The sequence below is a fragment of the Nothobranchius furzeri genome, chromosome 19, assembly GCF_043380555.1.
Source record: "Nothobranchius furzeri strain GRZ-AD chromosome 19, NfurGRZ-RIMD1, whole genome shotgun sequence".
In the NCBI taxonomy this organism is placed as follows: domain Eukaryota; kingdom Metazoa; phylum Chordata; class Actinopteri; order Cyprinodontiformes; family Nothobranchiidae; genus Nothobranchius; species Nothobranchius furzeri.
This window is the reverse complement of record NC_091759.1, coordinates 19,595,719-19,615,524: the sequence shown is the minus strand read 5'-3', so window position 1 is coordinate 19,615,524 and position 19,806 is coordinate 19,595,719. Positions and strand designations below refer to the sequence as shown.

The following is a 19,806-nucleotide window of genomic DNA, read 5'->3' as shown; positions in this document are numbered from 1 at the left end:
TCAGGACACATACTACAGTATGTCACTTAATACATTTTCAAGACACATACTATAGTATGTTTATTTTTACACTTTTTCTGGACACATACTATAGTATTTTTATACATTTTCAGGACACATACTAAAGTATTTAGTTTTTTATACTGTTTCAGGACACATACAAAAGTATGTTTTTTTACACATTTTCAGGACACATATTAAAGTATGTTGTGTTTTATACTTTTTCAGGGCAAATACTACAGTATGTTTTTTCTCTACATTTTCAAGATACATACTATAGTATGTTGGTTTTTTTTACATTTTCAGGAAACATACTATAGCTTGGCTTTTTATACATCTTCATGACACATACTATAGTACGTTGTTTTTTATACTTTTTCAGGACACATACTACAGTATGTTTTTTTAATTTTCAGGACACATACTAAAGTATTCTACTGAACGTTCTCGTGTGTGCAGGTGTTGAACCGACGGTCTTCCTGAGATGGCCCTCTATGGAGTTTGGGATTGCGGGAGAACGTGCGTTTTCAGACCTGGAGAAATGATGTTTGGGCTTGAGGACAAAAAAGTTGAGCAAGGTTCAGCTGCCAGAAGATGAAATATGTGTGTGTGTGTGTGTGTGTGTGTGTGTGTGTGTGTGTGTGTGTGTGTGTGTGTGTGTGTGTGTGTGTGTGTGTGTGTGTGTGTGTGTGTGTGTGTGTGTGTGTGTGTGTGTGTGTGTGTGTGTGTGTGTGTGTGTGTGTGTGTGTGTGTGTGTGTGTGTGTGTGTGTGTGTGTGTGTGTGTGATGGCACTGATTCTGTCTAGAGCTGATTCAAAGCAGATATGGAGTAGATTTGTACACGCATCATGAACACATGATGATGGTGAGGAGGTGGAATCGGAGGAGGAGGAGGAGTGGTGGCAACGCTGGGCAGGAGGAGGAGGAGGAGGAGGAGGAGGAGGAGGAGGAGGAGGAGGAGTGGTGGCAGCGCTGGGCAGGAGGAGGAGGAGGAGGGAATCCAGATGGGAAGGAGCAGCTCGTGGCTCCGCTAGAGAGACAGAGAATGGAGGAGAGGACGGGCATTCTCATTTCTGCTCAGAGACGAAAAAGTCTTTGATCAAACACTGAGCTTTCAGATTTCCCTCGGCGCTGCAGCCATGTATTTTGGTACGTGAACGCAACACGGTGCAGTTAATCTCCTGAGAGTTTTTCTTTTTTCTGTCTTATAAATCTGAATCACTTGTTGCTATGTTTGATCTGGATGTGCGCTCTTGCAAAGAACTGCTTTATACCAGAAGGAAGTGGAGCAGATCTGGTAAGACTTGTCTCAGAAACGTGGAGAAATCCTCTTCTCTTCTTGTGATTTAGCTGTTTCACAAGCAAGCTGAAGGAAATGAGTCGATGTGGATCAGCTCATTCCTAAATGTGACATGTGATGTTTAGTGTTTAGGTCTCTTGTCTAAGTGTTGCATGCAAAGCAAAAAACAAGTCATTTAATCTTTCAGGTGAAACACACACACAGACACACACACACACACACACACACACGAGTTTATCTGAAGGTAATCAGAGTAATGGCAGAGCGGATGGGTGTGTTGGTTGATTGTGATTGAGGTGATTAAACATGCACGCTGGTCCTTCATCAAACTGTAATCAAGCTCAGAGAAAGTGTAAACTCCGGCTCCAATCAGCAGCACAAACAGGACGCGTGTCATGAAGAGGACCTGCGTGCAGGACTCAGATTTGGGCCCAGTGCTGTTTGCTGATGAAGTTGCTCGTTTACTTGCCGTTGTTTAGGAAATCGTAGAAATGATTTATTTATGTTGGCGTTCATGCCAACAACTCACAGTTATTGTTGAAATTTAGGTTCCCAAAGAGTGAAACGGAGGGTTTAGCATGGATGAGCCCATTTCCAAAGGGTTTTAAAATGAAAGCAGTTTTACAGAAATATTGAAATGAATCAGTTATAAATAAAATTCTAATTTGGCGCGTTTATTAAATAAACTTTAAGGAATGATGATTAAAAAAATGTGATTTAAACCAGAGACGTATGTTGGAGCTTCAAGTGTAAAATTTTATGTATTCTTGTGAAAAAGCAAATTTACTCAAATGCAGGTTTTTATTAAATCAACTTGAGTCATTTTCAAGCTGCCCCCCCATTATGAATTTGCATTTATTCAGAAAAATTAAAAACAGAAAAATATTTAAAAACAAATTCCATTCATGTAATAATAAATAATAATAATAATAATAATTATTATTATTATTATTATTATTATTATTATTATTAATCTAATTATGCTACAAAATAAGCATTAATATAAAAATAAAATTGGCCCTTGCTATCTGTAGATCCTCCACCAGTGGGCAGGAGACATGTAGGATTTGGCAGGTTTTTGATGAAGGAACTAATCCTGATGCTCAATCTGGATGTTTTAAGGACAGTAGAGGTTTTAAGTTAATGACGACAGTCTGATGTAAAACTTTAGTCTAAATTATTTATTTTAACTTCACTATTATGAGGAGAATCCTCATATCTAAACACAAAACTCCAGCCGATTATCCGATGGAAATCATGAAAGACCTAAAATAAAAGTTTTAGATCTGAACAATTTACAAATTTTTTGTCTTTGAGGATCATCTTTTGAGTTAAAATCTCATTTTATGTCAATTTATGTTCTTGGTTGATTTAGCTGAAGAAAGAAATTGTGTTTTCCTGATAAACTGCTGGAATCAAAATGTCTAAAAACCTTTTAGTTTCAACACAATATTTGTTCATTCTGGAAAATTACGATTTTTTTCAAATGTCTGAATATGTCAGATTTAGTAGCTCATTAACCCTTTAAAGTAACACTGAGTAGTTTCTGGCTCCTCCGCCCTACTGGTTGAAACTGGAATTACAACCGTTATGAATAATGGTGCAGCAGCCTGCTGTAGCTAACGCTAACAACGAGCTAACACTTACATGAACCAACTAATACTAAAATAAACCACAAAGTAAAAAGATCCACACTGTTGAACAAAAATATCACAAGTCCAGTAGCAACAAAGCCAGGTCACCATCACTCTGATTTTGTAGCCTCCTTTAGCTCCCTCAAGCTAGTGTCAGCCACGCTGACGTTCACTCTGGTTTTAGCTCTTTGCTTCACTTCCAAAAACCTTACACTCTTATTTTTACTTCCAGGCTCCGCCATGATGCCAACAGAAAAAACCAAACGTCCTTTTCATTGACAATTGGTAAACTGAAAATACTAGCTCCTAGCAGCTGGCTAACAGTCATAAAGAAGGCTAAGAGCGCCCCCTAGGCCACCTGCGCGCTCCACAACACTAGCACATGTGGTTTTTGGTCAGTGGAGGGCTGCAGAGTGGTGTCAAGTATGAAACTTTTCACTCCTTGCAACCATAAGTTTTTAAAGGGCTGAATTCAAGCCCAGTGGGTGGTTCAGATCACCGCCATCTTGGCTGCGACACAAGGCTGCTCGTCACTCCTATAAAATACAAAATAGAGCTGAGAGTGGGGCTGTGAGGGTGGAGGCAGATGGACACCCAACAAACTCTGAGCCGATATAGCTAGGAGCTAACAGAAGCTAACAGATGTTGGTGGGCACCTTTCAAGCTGTAACACTTTCAACGTGAGGCTGAGGCCTTCCCTGGAGCTAGCAGGGGGGCAAGCCGCTAGTGCTAGCGCTGACGGCTCATCTGTGAATTAAATAGACACGCCCCTAATTATTCCTAATTTCAAGCTTTAAATAAATCTAAATGGATGAGCCACAAAAGTCCATCTGCCTCAGAGGTGCTAAACTTGACCTGTTAAACCTAAAATGTGTTTTGAACCAGCCTGTAGCTGTGAAGTTGACACTTTTAACATGGGAGTCATAGGGAACGTGCCCCTTTCTGGAGCCAACCCCTAGTGGATGAAGAGGGAACTGCAAGTTTTGTCAGCTTTACCTTTGGCAGGCAGAGGTTTCCCCATGGCATGTACACACATATGAACGTGTACTTTAATGCATAAATAACAGCTACACTGTAAAAAAAATGTAAATTTTACAGGAAATCGCTGGCAGCTGGAGTTACCAGAGTTTTCCTGTAAATGTTACAGCTACACAGTAAAAACAATTACAAAAAAACTGTGTAAATTAATTTACAGTGATTGAAATCACAGCTGAAATCACATTAAAATCTGTAAAGTGTACATAAATTACATGTAAATTTTGCATAGAAATGTTGTTCACAATTAGACTCTTTCCTGTATTTAATACCTGTAATGGACGTCTATTGTGCATAAAATACTTGCAAAAATCACTGGCTAATATTGAACAAAAAACAAATTTTAACTGGTAAAAGCATTGTAAATGTTTGTATATTAAATTAAGCTATTTTGTAATTTATACACAAATTTAATGTTGTATTTTTGTGTTAATAATCAATTTATACTGTGAAAGTTACTTTTAAAACCTGCTAATTACCACTATTGTCATTTTCATAAAACATTCAAAATACTGAAAAAGATGAGAAACATTTCACTTTTGGAAAATTTATTCAACAGCCATCACTGCAACCATGTCTGAACGATGAAGTCTTTTGTTATTACATGTAAAGAAGCTACATTTTGTGCTTTCCAAATACTTCAGAACACTAGCGTTTTGAAAGAGGTTTTTCAGTCTCTTTAGATAAGTTTAAGTGTCAAGCCAACAACAATAACTCATTAAAATTAAAGTATGTGTGCATTCTTAAAGTGTTATCAGAACTTTAAACAAAAATATAACCAAAATACATTTTATGCCCCATTAATATAATATACATTGTGGATTTAAAACAAAAACTTTCAGTATTTGTCCTCAAAAAAGCTCCACAAAAGAAAACATTTGCAGTATCCATTCTCAAATGAACATTCCACAAAGGAAAAACATGCCTTTTCTAAAAGGATCAGCCCAGACAAAAACTTTTCAGTACCTGGTGTATAAAATGTCCACAAGGGGAAAAACTAGCAATACCTCTTTTCATACGAACAGCCCATAGAGAAAACTTGTTTTTGAAATGATCAACCCAAAGAAAAATAATGTGTTATCTGGTGTCTAAAAAGTGTCCGCAAAGGAAAAACTTGCTGGGCCACTTCTCAAATGTCCACAAAGAAAACTTGCCTTATTTGAAATGATCAGCCCAGAGAAAAAAATTGCAGTACCTGGTGTCTTAAAAAAAACTGCACACAATGGGAAATACTTGCTGGACCTCTTCAACCGTCAAAGAATCCACAGAGACACTCTGTATTTAGGCTTCACACCACTCGTGATCGGAGAGTTCCTGTATCAGGGTGAGGACTGGAGGGTTCACGTTGAGACGACGCTTGGAGTTCTTATTCTCTACTTTGGTTCCTTTTTCTGGGTTAATGGAGAAAAAACACCTGTAAAACAAAATTGAGCATAGTGAATATTTAAATTTATTAGTTCACATAAAGAAAAACTCCAAGTCCAAGACTTGGGGGCCCAATTGGTTCTAGTCTGAGTCTAAGACAGTGATTAAGACTAGACCCAAGGGCCACAGGTTCAATCCCGGATTAGGGCCGGTTCTTGGGTCTGAATTTCTGACTTGGATGCTCTGTGTCACTCACGGCTGTCAACTGTTACCTGCCACCACTCTCTGTCCAGCCCGCAGCACTCAGCAGGCAAGCGTGACCTACAAACTGGTGGCAGTACATTTGGTTGAGGAGAAGCTTGTTTCTAGAAGAAACCCTTCAACCAATTGGCAACATTATGGATTCAACAAGGACAATGTGATTAGAAAAGTCAAATGTGAACTGCAGAAAGACTGTAGCAACAAGTCCGCAAACAGCCTGCTGCTTACATATTAGAATTTTTTTTCTATTTCTTTCCCTTCTTCTTACAGACTAAATGGGGTGGAGTCAGTGTGGATGTACCCAAAAATCCCAGAGCCCAGGTCCAAGAACAAGTCTTGACAGGGACATTCAGATTTAGACCAAAAGGGTTCAAATGAAGGCAACTGGACTTCTTTGGTTTCTTGAGGACGTTTCTCTTCTCATCCAAGGAGCTTTGTCCATTCTATCTGGAATATGAGAGTCAAGCTTATAAGCCGTAGCTGTCTGTTATTAACGAGCCGAAACTACTCTGGGTACCCCTCCTCCCTACCCCGATGAGTCATTAGCCTCTATTGAGAGGGAGTCATTGTGACTCATCAGAGGGTAAATAGGTGGGGTACCCAGAGTAGGGATGCACCAATGGATCGGCATTTGATCGTAATCGGCCGATAGCGCCCCTATCGGTTTTGATCGGAGTTTTCAAAATAGATCAAAGCAGACAGATCAGCCGTAGGGTTGTCACGGTAACCAGTGTAGCAGTAAACCCCGTTAAAAAAAAAAGAGTTGACAATAATAATAACCGTCTTGTTTTTTTAAAAACTCTATTAGCTTGGTGGGTTTACCGCGGCTGCAGTGTAGGCGCGGTGACCCTTACCAGCCACCGTATCATCTGCTGAAGTTGCCGGTGGCACATGCGCACTTTGTTGTTTACAACCAAAACTTTCTTGAAGCTAAAGCTGAAATAATGGCCAAAGGAGGAGACGGCAGCGCTCAGGACATTTATTATCCCTCAAAGAAGACAAACTCGGAAGTACGGGCATCTTTTGGATATCTGAAGAATGCCGAGGGAGTTGATAGAAGACGGCTATCCTGTTTGTAGCAAGTGCAGAAAAAGTGTCTGTGAAAGGCAGCAACGCTTCAAATCTCATGACACATCTGCGTGACCATCACCCACAACTCTACAGTCAACGCAAGGCAAGCTAACGTTAGCGTTTTAGCTAAAATGTGTGATCCGAGGATTTGGGTTGAGGGAGAACGCAACGAGTTGCTATATAAAGCAGCCGCAGCGCCGCTACCTGCATATAAACCGTGTCGCGGACACCGCCATGTTGAAATGACTCTATACATTACGGGGCTCCCAGGGGCAGATAAGAGTTGGTCTCTCTCCGAAAATAATTATGAATTTAACAACGATTACTGCCTGATGACATTTTCCCACATCTGCAAAGCTCACTGGAAGGACACAAACCGAGGACAATATTTTCCTGATATAGGGTTTATTACTCAAGTAATGGTAAAAAAGTATCTGATTACAAGGCTACTTGAGTAGTGAGTATCATCTGATCTAATTTTTTTAAAATGATGACATCAAACAGACAAAAAATAAGTTATGGGCAAATATTGGTATTTTAAAGACTAAAGGGAAAAAATGTAAACAAATAAACAACATAATTACAAAATAATAAATTTTAGGCAAAATTTAGGCACAAACTGAGGACAATATTTCCTGACATACAGGGTTTATTTAATTGTGTGAAAAAGTAGCACGTTTAAAAAAATACCACGATAATACCGAAAACCGTGGTAATTTTGGTCACAATAACAGTGAGGTTAAATTTTCACACCGTGACAACCCTAATACAGACCATTTTAGATTAGGTTACATTTCCTTTATTCCCAGATTATGTAGTTTGTAGCACTCATTATAATGTTGTAGAAAATTTCTGGCCAATCCACGTGATCGGTATCGGTGATCAGCATTCTTTGATATCGGTATCGGTGATCGGCAGCAAAAAACCTGATTGGTGCATCCCTAACCCAGGGTAGTTTCGACTCCTTAAATAACAACAGACAGCTACAGCTTATAAGCTTGATTCTCTCATATTCCAGATAGAATGGACAAAGCTCCTTGGATGAGAAGAGAAACGTCTTCAAGAAACCAAAGAAGTCCAGTTGCCTTCATTTGAACCCTTTTGGATTACTAGATAACAGGACCTTCACCAGCCTATTCAGACTTAGGACAACCATGCTTTACTCACCTTTGAAGAAACTCAAGAGTTGAAGCCAGCTCAGAAGGGTAATGGATGTTGAAACAGTAGTAGCTCCCAAACATCAGGCACAGTGCAGAAATGAAGGAGGAGATGTTCGTGTTGACGAGGGTCCGATCCAGACTCAGCATGAAACTTCTTGAGGAATAGCAGGACTGTCCTGTGGACAAATTGACATGCAGTACAGTCACGCCACAAATTCTATTAACAAAATTATTTAAATAATTAGAAATGAAAGACTTACCACAGACAACGATGGTTGGTGTCAAAGGCATTTGCTCTAGTTGGACCTCTTCTGGCAGACTTGTATTATCTACATAGAAGAACAAGAACTCCTCCTTCTCATCAAAGTAGCTGAGCAGAAGCAGGACCAGCTCTTTTACATCATCTGAGCAGCCACTCTGCTGTCCCCGCATCCTCTGCAGCCTTGCATAGGTCTGAAGAAACTTCTTACTCTTCTTGGCACAAACAGTGGTCATGTAGTTGAGAAGCCTTTGTCCCTTTAAATCCAAATTACGTGTGAACATTTCTTTGAGATTATTCCCAGTAAGCTCCTTGAAGTGCACTGACATGCCAAGTTCATCAAACCAAAATGGCCACTCTTCTCTGAGGTATTGGATACTTTTACCCTGGTTGACATGTTGGCGTTGCGTGTAAAAGGTAGACTTCATGAGACATTTTATCTCCTCCGGACTGACATTAGTTTGTAGAAACATCATCTTGAGTTTTTCCAACTTTTGCTGCTGGCTCTGTTGAGTTTCTCCACGGGGAAGAAATTTTGGATTCCATTTAATGCATCCATATGTGTCCTGCATTGCTGCTCTTTCTTCTAATGGGATCTCGTCTGTGTCATCTGACTCAGTTTGATGTTTCCTTTTTCTGATTTTAGGTGTTGAAGTACGCTTTGCGTTTTCAATTCTGTATTGTAACTGTTTGACAAGGGAGTAGTAGCCTTTGCCTACAATATCTCCCTCTATTACATCCTGCAAAGATTTGGGGTATTTTGCCACCATTTTTTTAGCAACCTCGGTTGAATGCTTTTTACCTGCATGAGGGCATTTTCCCATCATTTCAGTCGCTACAATCCGAATCATCTGCCTCCTCAGTTTTGGGGATGGCCTTTTTCCCCTTTCCAAAGAATCCATTACTTCCTCTGGAAATTTACTCCATGGAATTTCAAAACTGTCCTCCCACTGTGTGCCAAATCCCTGGCTGCCTGAGGATGTTGAACTTCGGGGTGAAACAGAGAGTATTGACGGAGATCGGCCAGGTGAGGCTTCCACAGATGGTGAGCTGCTCTCAGGAGTCTTGTCTACGCACGCGCGCACGCACGCACGCACACACACACACACACACACACACAATTACACAATTACACAATTTAATGGTCTGTTGTGCTTTTGAACTGATTATTTATGCATGTAGAAAAAGCTTGTTTGGCATTTTTACTTACATTTTCTTTTCCAAGCAGAAAGAAGTTTTCTGGCTTGAACAGGTCTCAATGTTGTCATCAAATCAGCCTCCTCTATGAAGCATAGATCATCATATGTCTCAACCCCAATGGACTGTAAATGGTCTTCCAGGATGTTCTTTGTTACAGCAGGAAGTTCTGGTAGGACTTCCACAATGGCATCATGTAGGAAGGTGGGCTCCGAGTCACTCATACTTGCACTGAAAAATACGTGTCTTCTTTGAAAAAAACAGAAAAAAATATATACAGTACAGTATAGGAGGGACATGCATCAAGTAGAGCTTGAATAGTTAATGTTAAGACTATTTACAGTTTTAAGACAGTTACAGTTTACTACTTCTAGTTGACTTTATTTTGCCCCAATACTGTGTTTCAGTGGAATGACCTGGTATCCATCAAGAATGTATGACACCAAAGGATAGAAATCTGGCAGGTTGTTAATGTTAACACACTTTAACCCAAGACTGTGTTTTGTCACAGAATATAGATGATATTCTGAGAGGAAGGTGCTTTTGTGGATATCCATTATAACATGCACAGCTGTACCATGTTGAATCAAGATGAGTAGAAGTTCACCAAACTCCAAGTACTCATCATTTCTGCTCACAAGAAACTGGCCTTTTTTATATGCTGTGCCCTTGTACTGAATGTGTGTGGCCACTGTGGTATTGCTTTCTGAAAATGCAAACTCCCTGACTGCATGTTTAATAGCATCACTGTAGAGGTTGGGATAAAACTCACAGCTGTCCTTCACTTGCAGGTGACTGTATTCTTGCCCAGCTAAAAGATACGCATGATACATCTGATGACGCTCTGACAATGTCTGACAAATGTTTTTGAAGTTTTTCAAGTGTCTGGCACACCTTTTAAAATAACTGTGTTTACTTTCGAATCTAAGCGTCCACAACCTTATCAATGGACCAAATTTTAATAGCAGTGCTGGATAATGGCGCAAAAAATGGTGCTTAGGTTTAAGTAGAGTTTCAGGAAACAACATCTTCCTCGACTCTAAGTATTCTTGGATCAAAATGTCAAGGTATGCTATCTGGGACACAGAAATGTTCTGAGCACAAATAAGATCCACAATGTCTTTTAACTGAAGAGCTAACTGCCATACTTCATCCTCAGGATTTTGAATTTTGTCACCAATCAAAACTGGTAACAATCTCAAAAGATTCCAGTTCTGAATGGCCTGCCCTGACAACCGGGCTCCATCAGTGCTGACAGCACATGGCTTTGTGAGTGCTTCAGATCCTTTATATTTGAACTGTTTGATGCGCCTGTTTAAGAGTGTGTATGTGAACCATTTTTTCTTTTTCACAATGTTCTTCAGGTACAGTGCTAGATCCTGTGACACAACTCCCTCAAAGAGGTCATGACCTAGACAAGGTGGCAGACCAGGCTCACATACGTGAAAAGACTGAAGGGTATTAAAGACAGAGTTTACCTTTATACCTCGAACCTCTTGGATGTTTTCAACCTGAAGTTCAGCAACAGCAGCGTCATATGTCTCTGGGGTGCGTGGAGGACCACAGGCATTTGGATCAGTCTCAAACTCCCGTCTTGTGATTTCGCAGTACCTGCAAAAATATTGAGAGCGGCTGAAGTTCTCTGTAAACCCACCAATCCAATGAGAACCCAAGTTATCCCCTGCAATGCAGTACAGACCCCCTTTTACTTTTTCACCATCTACACTTACTCCATCTGTCTCCAAGGATTTCAGATCTGCCAGCAACTCTGAGAATACTTTGCCCATTCCAAAAAGTTTAAGGTCTTTTTCAACGCACAACAATACTAAAAACATATTATCAGTATTTGAACGCATATGTATGGGTAAATTTGCCACTGAAAGATAGACAGCAAGAACTTTGTGCTTCTTCTTTGCAGAACCCAGGGGGTTCACAATTTCAAATGAGTCCTGGTACAAAATCAACTTGAGGCTTTCAGGGTTTTCATTAAAAAACGGGTGACATTTGAATGTTTTGCCATCATATAAATCAGTAAAAACGTCTGCATCAGCATCTCTAAACTCTTGTGACTGTGTATTTCTCCATAAACATGACTGTAAAAAGCTTTCCAGAGTTTTTGATACTGGTATATAGTAAGCATATTTTTGTGTCAGGTTTTCATCCATTCCTAATGGAACCTTTTGTGGTTCTATGTATTTAAACATTTTTGTAAAGGTCTGGTTTCTGCTGTATGTTGTTCTTAACTGTCCCTGGTGAAAGGCAGAGAATAAATCTGAGTCTTTAACACATTCACAGATTTGATTGATCATTTCATCTGATAGGCTCATATCTTTTTTTAACAAAGAACTTAGCTTAGTTATTGTGTAGGTTTGACCTAATTCGTGAATATTCAGCATTTCCTCAACAATAGTTTGTATGGTAGAGGCAGGAATAAGCAGCTGTCCTTGCAGTTTAAGGTAAAATAGACACAGGTTTCGGAGATAAGACTCACTATCATTTTCTAACATCTCACTTGTTGAAGTTGGTGCTCCCATGGCTTTGTGAGTGTTTTCTAAATCAGCTGTACTGGTAATCATATTTTCAAGAATCTCACTTGTTGCACTTGATGTTGCCATGGTTTGGTCATCTGTATTGGCAATCACACTTTGAGACCTAGAACAAGTTTCTCTGTACATGTCATCAATACTATCAGGGGAGCTGGCTTTGTGCTTCCTGCACATGTGAGAAGTAAATGATGACTTCTTTGTAAAGATATGCTTACAACCACGAACTGGGCATGACACAGGTCTACCCTCTCCAATATGATCATTTAAGTGAGACACTAGCTCTTTCACAGTGTGGAAATTACAGTTGCATAATGCAAGTGCGCATTTTAAATCTCCAACAATGGAAGTAGCATGCAGTGTGGGTTCATTGTGCACACGATAAAAATGACCCCTGAAAGCTGAGTAAGTGGTAAATGTTTGATTACAGTTGGCGCCAATACACTTGAAAAGACCACGAGGCTCATTCCTATGTACTCTGCAATGTAGAACATAGCCTCTTAATGTCTCAAGTTTCTTTTTACAAAAGACACAGGTAATCATTTTTAGAACACCAAGCACATGCGTGTGATTTTCAGCCGAACTAAGTTTTCACACAATGACTTACAGACGTTAAAAAACGTGACTAGCTTAACCTGTTACTAGCTTAAAACATGTGCTCACAGCACTGTTAGGTCTAAAAAGAAACATAAAAGTGAAGCTTACCATGCAAACTTGTAATTTGCCTTTTGTACAGCTGAAGACCCCACACTTGAATCGTATATTTGTCCTCCACACCTTCAAAATGACAAAAGTCTCAAGATTTCAGCTCCGCTCTTCCTCTCAACGACGTGCTATCTCACACCAGCTTGCTTGCTCTTGCGCAGCTCATTTGCCCGCGTCTATCTCGTTCGCTCGTTATTGACGTCAGTCGCACCGTGAACGTGAAGCACGTACTCCTCCCGCCCTCACGTCTTATCCAATCAGAGACGAGCCTCAGCTTTACATTTTGAAATTCAAAATTAGACGCTCTTCAGCTAAATCGTATTAAAAACAAAAGAAAATGTACAAGTCCACTTTCAGAGGAGGCACTTTCATGTTGTTTAGCCTGTGATAGTCACACTGTGCTCATTTTAGTATTTATTTTTCATCAATAAACAGAAAACCAGAAGGAAAAGTTGTAGATCACCATTTAAAACTAAATTTAACATTATGCATGCAAATGTTATGGTTAGCAAAAAATTATATATATAACATTTCATTTATATTTTGTTTTTGTCTGGTTGTCTCCTTATTTGAACAGCATTTTTTAGTAGTTGTTAAAAGTGCTTTATAAAACCACCTATGCATTATTATTATTATTATTATTATTATTATTATTATTATTATTATTATTATTATTATTATTATTATTATTATCATCATCATCATCATCATCATTATTATTATTATTATTATTTTCTGTGACATGATCATAATGTTGACCAGTGGGAGAGGATCTTAGGACCCCAGCAGCTGATAACTTCTCATGATGCTGATTAATTTTTTACTGAAAACAATTCTATTACCGGAAATAGGCACAATTTAATCAATTATAGGTACAGCTTAAATTTGTAAAGTGACTTACATATTTCTGTTATTGTATTTTAAAAATAATAGGCCAAAAATAAAGTTTTTACAATATTTTAATGTAATCTTGCCAGAATTGTTGTGTTAAAAGGATTACATTGTTTTGCTTTATTTTTTACCTTTATTTGTTGTTTTAACAAATAGATATAGTTATTTTCACATAATGGTAATGTAAATATAACATAAACATATTGTTTAATCATTTCCAAACATTTACTGTGATTACAACAGAAAATACATGTTTTCCAGTTTACATTACATTTCTGTTGTGCATTTACAAAGTTTTTATGTAAATTTCACAGTCATTTTTTACTGTGTAATATCTGCTGTTTAACGTTTTTCATGTCATTTTGGACTCTTGTATATTAAAGCAACAAAACACATTTTGGTTTTGATATTTATTTTCTTCTACATTATTTGTAATTGTCACCATAATTTAAAACGAATAATCTAATCCTATGTCCTCTCCCCCGCTCAGGTAATGTGTGCCACAGCTCCCTGCCGCCGCTGGCTCGTCCCACACTGGGCAGGACCCAGCCCGCCCCCGACCCCAAAGCCCTCCTGCCCTTCCATCTGCTTCCTGGACTCACTGACGTGAGTACTGCAGGCCTCACTCTGAACGTTTAGACCCCACAGACTCGTCACAGCAGCTTTTAGTCTGCGTGGAGTAAAAACGTTCAGTGCTGAGCTGTTTGTGCAACGCGCTGCCCACACCGTTCCAAATATATCACCTGTGATGCAGAGCGGTGACATTTCCACACAACCTGGAGGGGGTGGAGCTGATTCCTTTGGTGTTGTAGAGCGTTCCTCAGAGCTGTCGGCCTCTGTGTTTGAGAAGGTGGAGGGATCAGAACCTGGCCGCGTCCCCACGGGGAGCTAAGTGTTTTTAGGAGTCGTGTCTCATATCTCATGATTTAATCCTGCCTGTTTAATGAGTGAAATCATCCTTCTGGATTGCATCAGAGAAGCAGCAGTAATGCACCAACCGCTTGTGTGTGCGTCTGTTTTAGGTCAATAAATTAAGTTTTTTTTAGTCCACTCATGCAGAGACCTAATCCAATTTCATGTAATAAAACCTTTCTGACCAAAAATGACAGTGGAGTTCCTCTCTGCTCTTTAGTTTGACTATATTGAAGCCCACTGCTGAGTAATGGATTCTGGATCCGTGGATTTCTTTGACTCTCAGGTGTGCGCGCGTAAACCAGACTACAAATGTCCACCACAGATTTGGCAATCACAGTAGCTACATAACTCCACAGATGCAGAGCTAAAGTTTCACACGTTAGCAGCTGAACACCAGCCTCAAGGGACGACCGACTGCAGAATTCTTTATGCACCAAAATGTGTCTTTAAGGGTTCATTTATGTTCCCTTTATCCACTTAAACAGGTAAAGATTATGTTCACGTTCTCACAAACTCTAAATATTGATGTATTCTTCTTTTTTTTTGAGCAAACGTTGTTTCTTCGGGCTATTCCCCCTCAAAGCCCTCGTCGAAATCAGAATTGTGACAAAAATAGTGAACACGAGGGTGATTTGTGAGTCTGTGGCCACACACATCTACATCACACTGAAAATGAGCATTCATGGACTCACCCATCCTGGTTCATGACAGGGAAGGCTGTTGTTTATTGGGCATCCAGGAGAGAGCAGAGCGTGTTTTGGCTAGTAGGAGCTAACTGTTAGCATTAGCAACTCCACCACACAGCAGAACTCCTTCAGGCTTGTGTGGTTTGTTGAGATAAAACATCAATGTTGCAGAGCAAATGGAAGAGTCACATTGCTGTTAGCCAATCAGAAGTGAGATGTCCAAATATCAGGAAGTAATGATGAGTAAAAGTCCAAATCCGGCTCCAGCTGACGTCCTCTCCCAGAAACAGGAGTGCAAGAGCTTTTTTCCCACAGAGAATGACTCACAGGGCTGCAAATGTGTTGAAATAACAAGTGTGTCAGACTTCCTCGCTGTCAGCTTACAGTCTGGTGTATTTATTGCTGTGTGAGCGAGCGCTGGGCTCACATCACTTTGGCAGCAGGTAGGCACCTGCCTCTAAAGTAACACATGTCCAGGTGCACACCCAGTCCCCCAGTTTCCTTTCATTTCAAGCCTCCTCCTCCACTTTCTACGATGCACTTGCTCTTTGACCATAAATATATATTTTCCACTTTGTCATCCATCTCAATCCCCCCGCCATTTCCTCCTCCTGACCTTTCTTTCAGACCCTCTTTATTTTTCCCTCCTTCATTTTTTAGCAACCTGCTGAAATCAAAATAATATACTAGAGCATGATGACCGCAACACAAGCTGAAGTATTTCCTAAAATAATAATAAAAAACAATCCCTTCTCTTTTCTTCCAACCCTCATTCTAATATTTTATTTTATTTTAATAAATACAATTATATTTTAATAAATAAAATAAGTGAATTAAAAAAATCTATTTTATTTAAAAAGTATATTTTATTAAATAAAATAGAATGTAATTTGAAAAATTATATTTTATTTAAAAGTTAATTTTTTATTAAAAATGTATTTTAATAAAGAACATTCTATTTTATTAAATTAAATACAATTTTTATTTTATTAAAAAATGTAAAATTAAATTTTTATGTCAATTTTAATAATAATTTTTTTTATTTATGGATTTTGTATTTTTGTTTTAAAGTGCATTTTTTATTAATTTTATGTATTTTTATTTTTTTTATTATTTTTATTTTTATTTTATTCCATCTCTTGCATCTCTGCCGGCTGCAGTCACACCTGTAAAAGTCTCTTAGCTTCGTTTGTAAGCAGCCTTTTAAAGGCAGGCTGCAGTTTTCCTACTTTACTGCATTTACTGCATTGAATAAAATCAAATACATTTGCCACAAATGATGGAAAAGTGCATTGTTTATGATTATTAGGTAACTCATCAACTAAAACTCAAAAGCTTTGCATTTATTGTGAACACTGAAGTAAAAAATAACATAATTTTTACATTTGAGACATTTTAAAGCAGCTGTAGGAATAAAAATGTTTGGAGACTCTTCTGCCTCCTCCGCATTAAATCTGTGGGTGTGTGTTTGGCTGAACTCTGACAGCGTGTGTTTTCTCCTGAGTGTGTGTGTGTGTTGTATTTCTCTTGCGTTTATAAGGCCCTGTTTTCTCTTCAGCCTAGATGCAATGTGCGTCGGCTCCCATAAAGCTCCAAACGGGAGTTTGTTTGATGCCTACACGTGCGTCGTCATGGTTACGGCTTTGCGGATGCTCGTCGTGATCCGGCTATTCAAACTTCAATTTCTGCTTCTAGTTTCTAACGCGAGGAGGAACATTCTTTCCTTTTAAAACGTCGTCATGCCGATTCCAACAAAAGGATCGTTTAAATGACGAGGGAAGAAAAGCAGAAGCACATTTCCATCATAGCTGGTAAACAGGATTAATAATCATCATAAACGCTGGCGGCTGGGCGCCATCCAGGTGGTTGTCTGCGTTGTTTCACGTGGACGTATGCTGCAGCCATAACTGGCTCCCTGGAGCTCGACGTGTCTGCTGTGGTGCAAAACCTCCGAGTAAAGATGGTGCTGATTAGAATTGATGCTGTGTGCTGGATGTGATGTCTCCATTTAGAAGATTTGTTTTAGCAGGTGATGTGGAATCTGTTATCTGTGTGCGTGTGTGCACAAAGAACAGGAGGATACGTGTAAAAAAGGGCAAGCCGACTTTGCCACAGGTGCTTGAAGATTATGAGGTGCAGAGTGAGTCGAGGGGAAGGAGGAGTGAGTCTGTGGGGAGACGGGAAGGTGACTCTGCTCAGATGGAGTGTTTGGAGGTGAGCAGATGCAGGGGTGGAGGGGGAAACGTGCGATGGAAGGTCAGCCCGTGATGCGGGAGGGAGGAGGAAGAGGGAAACGACGGTGTGACGTTAAAATCTCACCCAGAGGAGCTTCCAGCTCAGATTCGTGAATGTTTAACGCAAAGTTCTGAGCGTGTTGTCGTGGAGTTTGTTTGACTTTGGTGCAGCGGGTCGTGGGGAAACGGGGAGGCGAGGTGAGGCCGGTGAGTCCACAGATGCATTCCAGTGCTGCTGCCTGGAGTGATCAAAGAAAAATCACACATACGCTCGCTCCGGCTCTGACGTTGGAGTAGAAATTCATCTTCGGCTCTTGGAAAACAAGCCGAACCTCCGGAGCTGTGTTCCCAGGACTTTCAGAACTTATTGGCTGCCCCCAAAATAATTTACATTAAACTGCCAGCCCCACCCACCTCCCTGAGCTGGATTTTACTGCCTCCCTTTTCAGGTTGTGATTCAGTTTGCTCCACTCTGAGTTTTATTACACTCGGTATTTCTGCTCATTATGATTTCCAGTAACGCCACGAGGTGCGTGACGCTGTGTGGTCAGATTCTGGCGGCACGTGAACACTCGCAGCGGTGCTGAAACACCAAAGTTCAGAGGTCTGGGACTAAAAGGGACACAAGCATCGTTTAAAGCTGTGAAACTTTTCCTTAAACTGGAGAGAAATCCTCCGGGTCGGTCTCCTCCTGTAGCAGAACCAGGCGAGACACCCTACAGGTTTTAAAAGGGCCTGTAAAATGTCTGTTGTTAATGCAGGCTGTGGACAGAGTGGCTTCATGGTGGTCCAAATGGACCCGACACAGAACATTAAAGCATTCCTACGTCTGTAGGCTCATTTGGCTTTTAGCACCCCCTAGTGTCAGTTTAGTAGAACCAAAAGTGAAACTTTCTCCTTGCTGTGCGTTCGTCTTTTTAGCACCTTCATCTAACCACTGCAGTGTCTCTCAGCCTTCATTTGTGTCTACAGGAGCGATTCATCACTAAATTAAACAAATCCGCTGTGTTCCTGATCTAAAACATGCAGGAAACGTGCTGGAAGCAGGCTTCAGCGCCAGGTATGCCCAACTGAGCGGACACTCTGAAGTTGCAGATGTGGTATTCTGGCCACAGAGGGCAGTGGAGGTCTGCATTTAGCCTTATCCCGACGTGCAGCTGCACAAGCACACAGAACTTTTTAGAAAATAAAGGAAGGAATTAAACATTCAAGATGCAAATTAATCTATCTAAGTGTGATGATGAGAAGCAGCCCAGACTCTGACACCGTGCGTCGTGGTGAAGAGAGAGCTGAGTCAGAAGGCGAAGCTCTCGATTTACTGGATGATCTACGTTCCTACCCTCACCTATGGTCATGAGCTATGGGTAGTGACTGAAAGAACGAGATTGCGGATACAAGCGGCCGAAATGAGTTTTCTCTGCAGGGTGGCTGGGCTCTCCGTTAGAGATAGCGTGAGAAGCTCGGTCATCCGGAAGGGGCTCGGAGTAGATTAGCTGCTCTTCCACATCGAGAGATGCCAGTTGAGGTGGCTCGGGCATCTGGTTAGGATGTCTCCTGGACGCCTCCCTGGTGAGGTTTTCCGGGTACATCCAACCGGGAGGAGACCTAAAGGTAGACCCAGGACACGGTGGAGGGACTATGTCTCTCACCTGGCCAGGGAACGCCTTGGGATTCCCCGGAGGAGCTGGCCAAAGTGGCTGGGGAGAGGGAAGTCTGGGCCTCTCGCCTTAGGCTACTGCCCCCCCCCCCCCCCCCCCCCCCCCCGACTCCGGATATGCGGATGAAAATGGATGGATGGATGGATGGATGGATAAGCAGCCCAGATGCGTATTTCAAAATGTCAGGAGAATCCGCTTCAATTAACATACAGTAGTTTAGATTAGATTAGATTGTTTTAAATTACTTCAAAAGAGTCACAAATGGAGAAGCGGACGACTCTTTGCTAATAGCATTTTTTTAGTTAAAGAGATTTAATCCATCTGTTTGTGTTTTAAACCGTTCTCTCTACACTGTACTGTCTTTCTGTGCATGCTAGTAGATACGAGTCTCTCCACCTAAACGTAACACCGTTCTGTGTGTATAAAGAGAGTTAAGCCTTATATAACTATATGTTTAATCTGCTTCTTCTGATTCAAACCTTCTAGATATTTCTCTATTAAACCTTAAAGGACTGAACATGAAAATAGTCTCCTACACCTATCTCCCGCTTTAGCTTCTGACAGAAAACAGACGGTGAAACTTGTAGGATTAGAAAAGTCTGACAGATCTACGTCACACTGAACATTCATGGACTCACCCTTCTTGACTCGCGTTGGGGAAGGCTCTTGTTGGTTTAGCGCCCAACGGCAGAGAACGTCTCAGCTAGTAGAAGCTAACCTTTAGCATTAGTAACTGAACGTCTCAGCTAGTAGAAACTAACCTTTAGCATTAGTAACTGAACGTCTCAGCTAGTAGAAGCTAACCTTTAGCATTAGTAACTGAACGTCTCAGCTAGTAGAAGCTAACCTTTAGCATTAGTAACTCCACCACACAGCAGAACTCCTCCAGGCT

General features: G+C 40.4%; 2 protein-coding genes across 5 annotated transcripts in view; one reads left to right on the top strand and one right to left on the bottom strand.

Moving 5' to 3' along the window:
• The first annotated feature begins 1,007 nt into the window (after window positions 1-1,007).
• The window catches only part of LOC107394768 (zinc finger protein 385D), a 28,840-nt gene continuing 10,041 nt past the window's right edge, over window positions 1,008-19,806 (top strand). The window contains exons 1-2 of one of the 2 annotated variants that reach the window (XM_070547706.1): window positions 1,008-1,149; window positions 13,912-14,027. In XM_070547706.1, the coding sequence (XP_070403807.1) occupies window positions 1,140-1,149; window positions 13,912-14,027 (126 nt within the window). In that variant the 5' untranslated portion in view covers window positions 1,008-1,139. Of the gene's footprint in view, window positions 1,298-13,911; window positions 14,028-19,806 lie in introns of both variants that reach the window. The other variant, XM_070547705.1, reaches the window with a different exon arrangement.
• On the bottom strand, window positions 5,034-10,892 carry LOC107395447 (uncharacterized). 3 transcript variants are annotated; one of them, XM_070547701.1, is made up of 5 exons: window positions 10,761-10,892; window positions 9,296-9,513; window positions 8,087-9,154; window positions 7,834-8,002; window positions 5,034-5,383 (listed from the first exon to the last, which is right to left on the bottom strand). In XM_070547701.1, exons 2-5 carry the CDS (start codon window positions 9,504-9,506, stop codon window positions 5,251-5,253), a joined length of 1,581 nt encoding a protein of 526 aa, XP_070403802.1. In that variant the 5' UTR covers window positions 9,507-9,513; window positions 10,761-10,892; the 3' UTR covers window positions 5,034-5,250. The 3 variants fall into 3 exon arrangements, with proteins under 3 accessions (XP_070403802.1, XP_070403800.1, XP_070403801.1); XM_070547699.1 differs by having other exon boundaries at window positions 7,834-9,154; XM_070547700.1 differs by having other exon boundaries at window positions 7,834-9,154; window positions 9,296-9,531; window positions 10,761-10,874.

Bases quoted from the DNA above. Each gene is read 5' to 3' on its own strand.
- LOC107395447 (XM_070547699.1), bottom strand. From the start codon at position 9,506: ATGAGTGACTCGGAGCCCACCTTCCTACATGATGCCATTGTGGAAGTC. The intron at 9,155-9,295 runs GTAAGTAAAAAT...GCGCGTGCGTAG, and splicing joins TTCTGCTTGGAAAAGAAAAT to ACAAGACTCCTGAGAGCAGC. The intron at 5,384-7,833 runs GTGAGTAAAGCA...TTTGTTTTACAG, and splicing joins ACTCTTGAGTTTCTTCAAAG to GTGTTTTTTCTCCATTAACC.